The sequence below is a fragment of the Palaemon carinicauda genome, chromosome 3 (assembly GCF_036898095.1).
Source record: "Palaemon carinicauda isolate YSFRI2023 chromosome 3, ASM3689809v2, whole genome shotgun sequence".
NCBI classification, from domain to species: domain Eukaryota; kingdom Metazoa; phylum Arthropoda; class Malacostraca; order Decapoda; family Palaemonidae; genus Palaemon; species Palaemon carinicauda.
The window spans coordinates 113,902,573-113,917,572 of NC_090727.1; the positions used below are offsets into that span (position 1 = coordinate 113,902,573).

The following is a 15,000-nucleotide window of genomic DNA, read 5'->3' on the forward strand; positions in this document are numbered from 1 at the left end:
TGCTAAGCTACAACCCTAGCTGGAAAAGCAAAATGCTATAAGCCCAGGGGCCCCAACAGGGAAAATAGCCCAGTAAGGAAAGGAAAGAAGGAAAAATAAAATATTTTAAGAAGAGTAACATTAAAATAAATATTTCCTATATAAACTATGAAAACTTTAACAAAACAAGAGGAAGAGAAATTGAATAGAATAGTGTGCCTGATTGTACCCTCAAGCAAGAGAACTCTAACCCAAGACAGTGGAAGACCATGGTACAGAGGCTATGGCACTACCCAAGACTAGAGAACAATGGTTTGATTTTGGAGTGTCCTTCTCCTAGAAGAGCTGCTTACCATAGCTAAAGAGTCTCTTCTACCCTTACTAAGAGGAAAGTAGCCACAGAACAAATACAGTGCAGTAGTTAACCCCTTGAGCGAAGAAGAATTGTTTAGTAACCTCAGTGTTGTCAGGTGTGTGAGGACAGAGGAGAATCTGTTAAGAATAGGCCAGACTATTCGGCGTATGTGTAGGCAAAGAGAAAGAACCGTAACCAAAGAGAAGGATCCAACGTAGTACTGTCTGGCCAGTCAAAGGACCCCATAACTCTCTGGCGGTAGTATTTCAACGGGCGGCTGGTGCCTTGGCCAACCTACTACCTCATAAACTTAGTATGACTCTTTTAAAATTTTAGGTGTGATTCTCGACAGCAAATTTACTTTTGAGAAACACATTATATCTATGTCTTTTTCAATACCACAAATTGGCTTACTGAGTAAGTCTTTCAAGATTTTCGGTGATCAATCTATTCTGAAGAGGCGTTTTAAATCTTTCATTTTACCTTGTTTCGATTATTGTTTTCCTGTCTGGTCTTCAGCTGCTGATTCTCATCATAATTTGTTGGACAGGAACTAATGGTTTATTAAATTTCTTATTCCTGATCACGATATTAAACCACAGTAGTTCAATTATTTCATTATGCATGTTGCATAAGATTTTTCATAATTCTGACCATCATTTATATTCGGATCTTCCTGGACAGTTCTATCCTGTTCGTAATACCAGACATGCAGTTAATTCTAATAGTCAGGCCTTATCCATCATGAGGCTCAATACTACATAGTATTCTAGAAGTTTTATTCAAGCTGTGACCAAATAACTAAATAACTAATATAAAATTCTTGTTATGACTTTTTTTCCAGACCAAGATTTGAAGCTATGCCTCTGAGACGAAAAAGATCCAGACATTAGACTTTGAACTTCTAAACTACATTGAACTTCTAAACTACATATTCCTGTCAAATACAGGTATGTACTTATTTTAGAATGATTTATTGTTAATTTGTTCTCTTCATTTATTTATTTCCTTATTTTCTTTCCTCACTGAGCTATTTTTCCCTGTTGGAGCCCCTGGGTGTATAGCATCTTGCTTTTCCAACTAGGGTTGTAGCTTGGATAGTAATAATAATAATAATAATAATATATATATATATATATATATATATACATATATATACGGACTTAAATCCAATATGATAGCTAGTTCCTAAGTCTATAACACGCGGCTATTTATGACAGTTTTGCTAATAACATAAAAACCTTCAAAATTTTATTTGCTTGTGCACCGACTCATTAGACTCATCAGCAGCGTATCGAACCCCTTGGAAAGGGGGTTTAATAAAGAGATAAAATAATCACCGAAAACCTTTACAACTCCATGCCTATGCATCACCAATTTGTTCGTATCTGAAGACTCCAATCTAAACTGCGTATCTTCTATTCTCATAAAGTCATTAGTAGAAGAAACTGACTCAATCAATGGTATATATGTCAATAAATATAAATTTGATGAAACATTTCCAAAATGCAACCATTGTTAGGAAGTTCGCAGACTTTCCTTTCTTAAAACCCCTATAAATAGTATTTATATTCAAGTTGGTGTAGTACATGAAACAGGTATAATATTCCCGAACCTTACTATGGAAGAATAATTAGATAATAAAATATAGCTACAATTTTTTACATCCCCAATGGAAGGGTATGTTCATCTTGCTACACGAGTTTGGGTGTATTAATGAAACAATTTCCCTAAAAAACCGAGAGGGGTTTGAAGTAATTTTTCAAATTTTCAAGGGTTAAGAGAGTGTCAGTGTTAGTTAACATTTAACATTCCAAAGGAAATATATTGAATATTTGAGAGAGAGAGAGAGAGAGAGAGAGAGAGAGAGAGAGAGAGAGAGAGAGAGAGATTTATAAACAGTAGCAAACTCAACGATTTCACAAAATACTTAGAAAACTCTAAAAATAGGGAAGCTATATTGAAACTTTATATGAACTTTGATTTTTTTCTTTACAAAATGATAATCTAGTTGCGAGACCTATATCCTTTATTATTCATTGCACATTCCCAAAAGGATAAATGTTAAATTTACTGGTTCGTTTACCCTATAAACACATGTTAGAATGTTTGTGAATATATGTGTATATACACGCATACATAAATACATGTATATATATACATATATATATATATATATATATATATATTATATAATATGTATGTATGTATGTATATACATACATACATACATACGTGTATATATATATATATATATATATAATATGTGTACACACACACACACACACACATATATATATATATATATATATAGAAATATATAAATATATATAATATATATATATATATATATATATACATACACACACACAAACAAAATAATAATATGCGTAATTCCGATTACTAAAATAATAAATGTAAGAAGGTTAGAGATATAAACATAAATAGAATTTATAATTTGCAAGGCGTTACCAGTTGAACATGATTGCACCACTAGACAATCAATCAGTTTAATCAGTGACAAGGAGACGAAACCTTACGTGATTTCCGTTTGTGTCAGTGATCTCATATGTTGAATTTTATATGTGTATTATTATTTTTAGCCCTCTCACTTCATACGACATCCAATAAAAAAATGCAAACATTTAATAATTTTCAAGGCAATTCTGATATTTCTACGCTTATAAGTACTTTCATTATTAAAATATTTCGAAACACATTTCTTCCTAATCAGGAATTTAAATTAGTGGAACTTCAGAAGTTCAAACTTGCAGCGAATGTTCTTATGTTGAAGAGGCTGACTTAAGTATCTATTCATAGTTTATATAAGCCAGATCTATTTCAACGTTGCTACTGATCTTAAGATATTTTATATTTTTTATTCATTGTCTCTCATGTACAGTAGTTGCCTTGTTTTTTCATCTCCTTTACAAATTGGGCTACTTTCCCTGTTGAGCCCTTGGGCTTTAAGCATCCTGCCTTTCTAACTTGGGTTGTACCTTAGGTAATAATAATAATGTGAAGATGATAATATATTACAAGAACGGATATCCGCTGACACAAATGTTCACAATGCAACTCGTGACCAAAGCATGCAAAAAGAATCTGTTTCCAAATACTTTCACAATGTAAGAAACAATTTATCTGATTAAACTATGAATGTACAGTAAGGCTTTCGATATTATGTGGTACGAAATTGAGTGTCCGTTGAAACAGCATGGAAAAGGAATTCATGACCCTATGAAAGCAATTATTCCTTTAATAGTTCAGCTCAAATATAATAATAAAAAAATACATTATATCTTAATATTTACTTCATTTTGTACATCGAAAGATTATATATATATATATATATATATATATATAAGCCTATGATCTGAAAGTCTGAAGGTTGGACAGCAAGATCGAAGAAAGGAAGCGGGACCAGAGGGAAAGTTGAAACAAATAAAACAAGTTGAGCCAGGGAACGAAAAAACGCAGCAAAGTTCCTAAAGTAATGGCTAGTCACGTATGACACTAACCCCATACGAAGTTTGATATTAATTGCTAAATACAAAACAATCGAGTAAGGAAAAAAAATAAATGCCTTACTCTATTTACTTTAATTATAACGAAAGAAAAATTCTACACATTGAAAGAAATGTCCAGCACAAAACTCCATTGGGGTCAAAATAATAAAACATGTGTTGGATGACTAATATGTCTCCCGACTAAACAAAAAGTAGAGATGCCTTAAAGTAAAAGATAAACAGGGTTGTCTATAAAAAAGCAAATTTTCCAAAATAGTGGTTTACGAAAACGAAAAAAACAATCATAAGGATTACACCTAACTCTAGTCTAATATTTATAATTAATGTATTTTTGTTACATATGAATTGTTGCATAACTAATATGACAAAAAAAAAAAAAAAATAAATAAATAAACTCTATAGTTAATAGTTTCCATTAGACAGGTATTTTTTATCTTTTATATTTTGTTATGATACTTATTAGTTATATAACGATTCATAAACTGATGAACAGCCAATGACGCATTTCTGAGTACGATTTGATACTATTTAAATTTTCACATACTGCATAAGTCGCTAACAAAGAATAATTACTGCACCTTTAATGTAAAACATCCCAAATCCATTAAATCCGCATTGTATTGTAAAGGCCTAATTCCAACACTAACTACTTCATACTGATATAACGGCAAAACAAATCAATCATAAATAATAAGATCGCTACATCATCGAAACTACCAAAACATCGAAACTATGAATTCATCTCGTGATGCATGAGTCAACCAACATAAGGTACACGAGAACTGCCACATTAACACGGATTAGGGTCAATCCATGATTAATTCTCCGTCAATCACTTCTATACAGGGCTGTCAATCAAATCTTTTTTCTCCAATTCGAATAAAAGCAACAACCCCCAAAAATGAAACCAAAATGTATTATACAAATGTTCAGACTAACCTTATTTATGAGTTCCTAGTTTCAGTTTTGATTCGTGATACAAAATTGAAATGAGCAAGATTGGTAAGTGCATGATGCTATTTGAGCAACAACATTACAACATCAAACTACAAAGTAGACAGTTACGTTATTATTCTTAAAGAGCTGACACATGGATAAATCCCTGAACAGAACTCACATGAAATACATACAGGCCAGACACTATTTAATAAAATCATATATGCATTTACACCCGGACAGATATCATCATCCTCATCAGCCGTAACTAGACCACTGAAGGATAAAGGCTTCAGACATATTCTTCCACTTGCGTTTGTTTATGGTCTTTCTATGCCAGTCTACACCCAAACATTTTCTTAGATCGCCAATCATTTGTATTCTCTTCCTTCCCCTGCTTCTTTTGTAACCTCTAGAGACCCATTCTGTTGTTCTTAATCTTAATGTCCTTTTATTATATGCCTTTTCTTTTACAAATTGTTAGAATATCCTCTACTTAATTTGCTCCCGGATTCATGTTGCTCTTTTTCTCACTCTAAGAGTTATTCCCATTATCATTCTTTCCTTGGCTCTTTGAGTTGTAACTAGGTTATGATCTAAGGTTTTAATGCAGCTCCAGGTTTCTGATGCAAAAGTTAATACTGGTAAGACCATCTGATTAAATACTTTTCATTTTAGTGGAAGTGGCATTTTACGTTTCATATAATTTTCTTTACCGAAAGCTCTTTACTCCATGGTTATACTTCTTTTAATTTTGGTCTCATATTGTCCATCTTAAGTGCGTATATTCTTCAAGAATCCCCTTATTTGTTTCTGTGCGTTTTCATTGAACATTATCATAGTTCTTACTCATATTAATTTTCAGTCACACATATATATATATATATATATATATATTCTTAAATGACATAAAAGTTCCCACACATGAAAAAAATTATTCTATATTTATAAATTTCTTGACATAGAGCTTACCGTAATATTCATCAAGATATGCCCCAATGGCCTGAGTTCGCTCACCTGTAAAGAAAGAACAAGGTGATTTAAGTTAATGAAGACTACGACAACATACATAGTAATGTGTTTGAGCAAGTAAGTCATTACTCTCTCATCATTGTATATCATTACGGAGAGAGAGAGAGAGAGAGAGAGAGAGAGAGAGAGAGAGAGAGAGAATCTAAAATAGTTGAAAGTCAAACCATAGATCTCAATGGTCAAGGATTGCAATAATCATAAATTCAATTTGTATAAAAACAACCAGACTTTCCTATGAAGACAATGTTTCTAGTAAATTAGACAGATAAAATGATATATGAACAGAAGCACAAATTAAATATTATTGTGTAGACAACACCTATTAGTATATACAAAAATATATGATTTTCTTTTGAAATAGTTTTTACAGCACATGGCACTTGTTCCACACTTTTCAGATTACAGATGTTATATTTATTGCAACTACTGTACTATCCTATACGAACATTGGAAGGCAAGATAAACAAAAATGAACGTACATTTGAATAATTCAGGTGTAAAACTATATTTCCTTCTTGGAACTGAAGAAAATTGATATGTCTACGGATTCTTAAAAGCTTCACATTTTACGCAAACATGCACGCGAGCAAATACATAAATACGAGCGGGCATGTGCAGACACACACGCGTGCAAGTGCAAACACATGCGTGTATGTGTACGCAAATGCACAAACACATCCAGACATAACGCACATACACACACACATATATACATACATACATATATATATATATATATATATATACAGTATATATATATATATATATATATATATATATATATATATATATATATATATATATATATGTATATATATACACACAGTATATAGGTCAGGAAGGCTCGAATACTTGACCCTGACCTTAAAATGCAGCCCCACGCCTCATGACACTCTCCCATCCTCCACCCGGCCCAGTGATGGCACCCGCATTGTGGCACTACAGTGGGTGGGAGGTGTCATGGAAAGGTGGCTCCGCCCATACCGGCATCAGAATGCACCACAGTATTTTTCCTCCCTTTAACTCCAGATAGCGCTTTTTACATTTTACATGCATCAATTTCTATTTACACCTTTCTTAAAAATCCACTTTAAATAAGTCTATTTTTATTCTCTATCAGGTATTTTAAAAGATATTTTCTATCAGGTATTTTAAGGTTTATTTCTAAAAGTTTAGTTGTAGGCAGATAACTTCCACGGCATTGATTTTAGGGTGAATCTCAGGGAAAATATCTTAATTTACCCTCAACCAGTTTAAAGCTTATTATTACAGAAGGTAATTAGATACCTACACTGTGAATTAGTGTTATTTCTTGCACTTTGGTAAGAAATAAGTGTGAACTACATATCACTGTCTCCCTTTCGCTCACATCTATCCATACCCGCGTAAATTATTTCAAAACCTTTTATTGCACAAAATTCAGGCTATTTCAAAGATCTTTTCAATGGCATACTTCCGTCAACACTCTGCTCAGGAAATCTGGTTTCTCTCTATATGTTGTCCAGTTTATTGAAGGACACGCTATTGATGGCTCTATTTCAGGACGAACCAACAGCCATTACGACCTCTGTTGGAAGTCGGGGAACAGCCACCACCGACACCCCTCTCTCTCTCTCTCTCTCTCTCTCTCTCTCTCTCTCTCTCGGGAAATATTATATACAATCATTTCCGTCATTCCTACTGGGTTACGAATGGCCCAAGGAACGCCACATATAGAGAGGATGTTAACAGGCTCGAGGCCTAGTCATTGGATGTTCATGGATCTTCTGTCAACACTGCCTGGCATTTTGAAAAGTTCAAAAATTTGAATACTGATTTCATATATATATATATATATATATATATATATATACACTCACACAGTATATATACATATATACCTTAGCGTGAGGAAAGGGTTTGGGAATCACCAAGATCAGCAAAGCTGTACTACATTGTCAAATCACCCAAACTAGGTTGGTTTGCTGTGAGCCATCAGACGAAAATATCCCACCATCCCCAATCTACATTGGCCAACGGGGTGATTGTTCTGCATTGGACTAGAAACTGCGCTAGAATATTTTGCAGAATGTGGCAAGAAGAGGGAAAACCTGATGGTTAGGAGTTACGAGTATTGGTGAAAAAAAAAAGAAAAAAAAAGACCTGACTGATTGCAATAATTACAGAGTCATTCCACTTCCATCAGTTGTGATGAAAACATATAGTCTCCCAATCAATTAGAGCCCTTTAATCTACTGATTAATAGAACCGGATATAACAAAACAGCCATCTTTTTTTCTTTCTTTTTTTAAAGAAGTATTTTTAAATCATGCCTAAATTACGAACAAAATCGTAACCTGTTCTAAAAATTGTAGCAATTTTCGTTCAATATTAAATACTCAGGTTTCAATATTGTTGAGTCTTAAAACGTGATAAGCAGTTGATCCGTTACAAATTGATGTTAGTAAACGATTGGTAATTATTTTCTCACGTTAAACGTAAATGATCTTTATCGATTTCTAGTTAATAAGAATCGCTTTAAAGCACAGTTTATTAAAACAATTATAATGTAGTCTATTTAGTTCCAAATATGACTACTATGTTATCTGTGTCGCAAATCTCCTTTCACACAATTGCTTCATGATAATAAAAAAGAGATCTTTAATCCTTTGAAGGAAGCTACGGTGGTTCTTCAGCTTAATATGCATTCATCCGGGAAATACTGATGAGTATTTTATCATCAGCATTGTTCTTGATATCATTATATTCATTTTTATTTCTGTAAGATTGGTCAGTCTTTGTTTTTATAGCTTAATTTACTTTTTCACCTTAAAACTTTATTCTATTTCGAGGTATATAAAACAGGAAATAATGGTAAATGAAATTGATTATTTTACGTGCAGCCTACATCAAACTACTTTCTTTACCGATAATATTAATTGATTGATTTAAAGTTTTCTGGCATCCTGACATCTAAGGTCATTGACGCCAAATACCGAGTTTCCGATAATATAAGGAAACTTAAGATAATAAAAACAAAAGTTGAAAACTGAAAAGACAATTAATCGTATTATTATTGCTTTAAAAAGCTCTATCATCTTTTTTGACATTTATTGTTAATGTCTGTTAACACTGCAATCCCTGCCTGAAGAAATTCGTCTCTTGAAGAACGAATGAAACGGACATGTTTCATGAAAACTGCAGCAAGACTTGAGCCATACCTGGCATAAAACTTCTTGTTTTCTTAAATCGTTTATTTTGCCATCAATATGTAAAAAGCAAATTTTAAGCAACCTAACCACAAAAATGCTTGCTTAAAACTGAAATGGCATCACCCTCTTTAAAATTTTGGCCTTCTACTTCACATTTGTTCCTGTTTCCTTTCTTCCATCTTGCTATCAGACATATTTCAATTGCGGAGTCACCACCCCCCCAAAATTACATCTCCAAGCAACTAAACCAGTCCGCATTGACCAAATTCAATAAATCTAAACTTATTCCTGCCCTAACATCTTCCAAGGGATAAAATGCATGATAAAAGATAAATACACTATACATACACATAAGTTCACACATTACCCACACACACACACACACACACACACACATATATATATATATATATATATAAAAGCATAATACGTGCAGCCGTTTCTAAATCAAAGCAAGAGAAAGGCCTCAGACATGTCCTTATTCATGTCTTAGGTTTGGCAAATTTTTATCACCACGCTGGCCACTGCAGATTGGGGATGGGAATTTTTGTCTGATTTCTCACAACAAACCACCCTACTTGGGTGGCCCTGACTAGTACAGCTCTGCTGGTCATAATGATACACAAACCTTTCACTACGGTAAGGTATCCCCACTTATAAATTTATCTCTCTCTCTCTCTCTCTCTCTCTCTCTCTCTCTCTCTATATATATATATATATATATATACACATATATATAGACACATACACATTTATATACATATATATAAATACACACACACACACACACACACACACATATATATATATATATATATATATACAGTATTTCTCGGGAAAATTTGATGGATAGGAGTGAAGAACCTGCCACGTTTCAGAGAGAATGGAAGGGCATCAAGACTACAATTTGTCACACGAAAGGCGCCGCTGCAAATGGAATCGAATCCAAAGTTAACACTAATCACAAATCTGAATGTCTGAGGGTGGGGGGGGGGGGAAAGTAATCCTCACTCATTAGTGTGCTTTGAAAAAGTGATGATGTGCCTGAAGATCTGACGCCAAACCCCGCTTTAAAAATGCAGGATTAACATGATCTCTATTAATCCTGCAAAAATGGACTTCTAAGGCTTCGTCGAAGAGGGAAAGTTTTTGCGACATCGCTCATGAAATTCTGTGAAGCCTTTGTGAAAATCATTTACGTATTTCTATATTGATCTTAAATTTTTTTTATTTCAAAAAATCTTAAAGTTTTTATTTATCAATTTTTGTTAATTAATTTCGATATATTCAAATATTTTTGCTTAAAAATGTTCACCACCATAGCCCTTATATCAAAGTCTAATCGCTCAACCGGTGTAGTCCTGATGAAGTCACAGGAAAAAAATAAAGACATTAAAGTGACTCGAAACACTTGACGACGCCAAATAATAAATGGAGAAAAGTAAATGCAGTTTTCACAACCTGAAAACTATCTGGAGGTCAAATTTTCCAAGAGCTTTAATCTTCGATTCTTGGAAGCCACTGAGATATCTGCTTATTGTAAACGTAAAGTACCATATAATATATATATATATATATATATATACATACACACACATATATATATATATACACACACACACACACATATATATATATATATATATACATATATATATATATATATATATGTGTGTGTATACATATGATCAGATATTTGTAAAACACTAATTATAATTTTCAAAATAAAATTGATATCTGTAGAAATTAACAATAATTGGAAATAAGGACAGGAATATCATATGCAGCTCCCCAAAATAATATGAAAATTTCATCTGCAATGCAGGCTTACTTTTGATTTACCACAGGTAAATTATCATGTACTGAAAAACAAAAAGAAAGTGTCTGAATACAAGAAGCGAAGCAACGATTCATTATTAAGATTTACAAGTATAAAAAGAACGAAGTTGCATTAAAGTGAAGCATGAAAGTTTACAAACAACAATAAAACAAAATATATAATAGATTTAGCTCTCATAACACAACGCAATGCAGGAGGATTATTGCAAAAACTTAGTTAACAATAAATTGCAATACTATGAAAAAAAGAAAAAAAAACCTAGAGTGTGCCCTATCCTTCGGAAATCGGCAAAACCTGATATGAAAGAGATAAAACCCAATCGTCCACCTTCAGTCATGAAAATACTTTAAAACGTTTATCAGATACCGGAAGCACTACCACGGGCAGGTGGTCAACAGCTGCACGGGGCATCCCACTCACCATTACTTTTCAATAAAAAAAAAAAAAAACAGATGAGTAACCGTCGCCTATTAGGTTTTAGTCAAACCTCGCACTATTAACCGCCATACATTTGATGCCACTCTGGTTATGGCTCATGTTTCCTTTGCCTACACATACACCGAATAGTCTTGCCTATTCTTTACACATTTTCCTCTTTCCTCATATACCTGACAACACTAATATATGAGAAAAATTCTTTTTCCCTCAAGGTGTCAACTGCAACACTATAAATGTTCAGTGGCTACTTTCCACTTGTTAAGGGTAGAATAGACTCGAGCTATAGTAAGCATCTCTTCTAAGACGACACCCAAAAATCAATACATTGTTCTCTAGTCTTGGATAGTACCATAGCCTCTGTACCATGGTCTTCCACTGTCTTGGATTAGAGTTCTCTTGCTTGCGGGTACACACAGCCTCCCTTTTCCATGTTTCCTCATCACATTTCCGCACTGTGCTATTTTCCCTGTTGGAGTCCTTGGGCTTATAGCATCCTGGATTTCTATTTTCCCTAGTGGAGTCCTTGGGCTTATAGCATCCTGGATTTCCTACTAGTGCAGTAGCATAATAATAATAATAATAATAATAATAATAATAATAATAATAATAATAATACAAATACGTCATTTTTTTGTAAATCTAAAAACACTCATATTGATGTCTATTTCTCTTCACAGTAAAAAAAAAAAAAAAAAAAAAAAAAAAAAAACATGCACACATCTGCTAATTTAAGGTTAATCAAAGTAATCAACGATAAATAACCAAATTTCATTTTTTATTTATTTCAATGAAGGAAAATAAAAAGGGACGAAGGAAATAACCTCTGCTGTACATCACATCCTATCCTCTTAATGCCATTCGGTTTGTCAGGACTATATAATTTGACAGGTGATACATTAAACCACTAATGACGGTTCATTAAAAAGTGACGTTTTCTCAAACAAGAATTACGACATATTTCATAAGGGTTAAATTAGAATGATCCAGATGACTTCCGCAGAAGCAATAATGTTGTTAGTCTAGTCCTCTCTGCGTACAAATGGTTAAAAAGCTATGGGCATCGATTATATAGAAAAAGAAAATTATTCCGTCTCTTGATTAAGAACTAATAGTAAAAAAAATAGGAAATGGAAAAAAAAATCCAACAGGTCAAGTTGATACCGCTATTACCATCAATTTTTCAAATCAATCACTATCCCCCTCCAATTCTTGAATATCATTATCAACATAAAAAAACAATAATGATAAGAATAATTATTACATTAATAACATCAATATTTACCAGGTTACTTAGGATAGATTATCAGGCAAAACCTGCCACAATGATATATTGATGATACTCATTTAAACCTTCCTGAAACATCCTTAGACACAATAAATGTTTGTAAAAATTAAATTCTTGTTATTACAAAATCCACCAAGAATTATATCGTCCGTTTGGTACAATGAGAAACTATTTCATACTAATGGAAAAAACTCTTAATCTATTCAGAGTCGTGTAGAATGAAATGGAGATAGTTGAATTTTAAGAGGTTGGGCATCTTCCTAATATACCACGCAAGTTCTACTGTGTGGGTTGTCAGAAATAAAGAATAATTATAACACACGAACACACACACATCATATATATATATATATATATATATATACACACATTTCTCACCGCTATAAAATCGTGTGCTTCAGCCAAAGTCGTATGTGTAGCCATTGGCATGCTAAACTACAGTAGCTGCATTTATATGTTTTAAAATATAATCTTAAAGAACCTATTGTTTACAGCTAGTCTTTCAATAAATAAGAATTCCTTTCACTAGATTTTAGCAGACATATATCCAGGGTAACCGTGCAAATAGCCACGAAATCAGCTATCAATGAAGAATGTTAAAATTCGACATTTTCACACCTTATAAATTTTGTCCTGAGCAATCTATGATTTTTCTACTGCAATTAAGTGGAATTTATTAATTATATCAGTTGATCCAAAATAGGACAGCAAGTGACTAGCAAAAAGAATAGCTTGAGGACCCTAACATTTCAAGTATATTGAAGTTTATGAAAAAAAAATGTCCTGTGATAACTTTTCTACAGTAGTCTCTGTCTCTCAAAGTAGGGTTACATCATCACATCATCAAGGATAACAGACATATTAATGGAGATATAAAAGCATCCATGCATTTAGCATTCTGCCACTGTCTGTTGTAAGTCTTGGAATATAATGAAGCTCGATTGATCAATTAAGTTTAGAGTTACATCCGGGACCAACTTAAATCATTCCAACTACATATCTCCAGCTGGATTTGGTCCTTATGTTTTTGGCTTGTAGTATGTTTAGAGATTTATTACATGTTAAAAACACGAGTATTAATTTTGTACTTTATTTCAGGTGGAGGTTAAGGTTTCTCAGTTCCACGAAGGTCCTGTGGTCACATGCAAACGTTCTTCCTGTCTATCTTAGGAATTATAGTATTCGTAGTATTTATTACACCTTAATTTTACAGAGATCCAGAATTCTCACACCAGCGATGCAACATTGACCTGGTGCAATCTGTCCAAAACTAAATTTTTACTAAATAATCTTCATAACATTTGGCAAGAACGAGACAGACTATGGCACTTCTGTTTAATTCGAAGTTGGACCCAATGTTTCCTTATCATGTACTAAATACACAATATGTTTTCATTTGATAGAATTATTATTTGTGTAATACATGACAACTATTCAAAGGACAAAGAGAACATTAGCAGAAATATTACAATTGCATACGAGAGTTCTTGTGAACCTACTGCGGTAGAGCCTAATTGTAGGTGTATAATAAAGCAACTTATACTGAGGAGACTTTTACACCACAAACCCGTCATCCATGACTAGGCAGTTAGATATATAAATGTGGCAGTGACTGCTGTGTTATTTTTTCTCTTTTCTTATCTTCATTCATCTGCTGATTCAGTTTAAAGGTCAAGCACGAAGCAAGAGGGAGAACAATGTCCAAGGTACCCAATATATATATATATATATATATATATACATATATATATACATATATATATAAATATATATATATATATACACATATACTGTATATATATATATATATATGATCAGCACCCAAAACACCTCTCTCCACCCAAGCTCATCAACGGAGGACTAGGTAATGCCTGCTGATGACTCGGCAAGTTGATCTATAGGTTCCACCGATATACTACATCCCTATAGGTCACAAGGACGCTGAGGTTGAACGAGCCTCGAACTACCGACTTCCAGACTGCGAGACCACAACGTTTCCATTAATGTACCATAATACTTTAGCATCAACCAATTTATATACCCAAACACACACAAAAAGAGCACATATGTACGCAATGTATTCCTGTAACAATTAGATAATCATATTTACGTATGTATATCTCCCTTGTATCATGAAAATATATATATATATATATATATATATATATATATAAATTCCTTAGGATCAATAGGTGTAGGATGAAATGATGATATATACATATATACATACACAGCCGTTCTCTACACAGCAGTTCTCTAAAGAAGTACCACGAAACTAGTCAGGACTTAATCTTATATTTCCTATTTAAATTTTCCCTGAGGTTATTTTGCATCAGAGCATCATGTTTCCTTGTGATTTTTACGCATATATATATATATATATATATATACGCGGTCTCTCCCCGTCCCTAAGG

The 15,000-nt window shown here is 33.0% G+C and overlaps 1 protein-coding gene across 1 annotated transcript in view; it reads right to left on the bottom strand.

The window, feature by feature from the left end:
- The window catches only part of LOC137633528 (adenomatous polyposis coli protein-like), a 75,603-nt gene that overhangs the window by 50,169 nt on the left and 10,434 nt on the right, over positions 1 to 15,000 (bottom strand). The window contains exon 2 of the mRNA XM_068365824.1: positions 5,773 to 5,817. Within this exon, the coding sequence (XP_068221925.1) occupies positions 5,773 to 5,817 (45 nt within the window). The remainder of the gene's footprint in view (positions 1 to 5,772; positions 5,818 to 15,000) is intronic.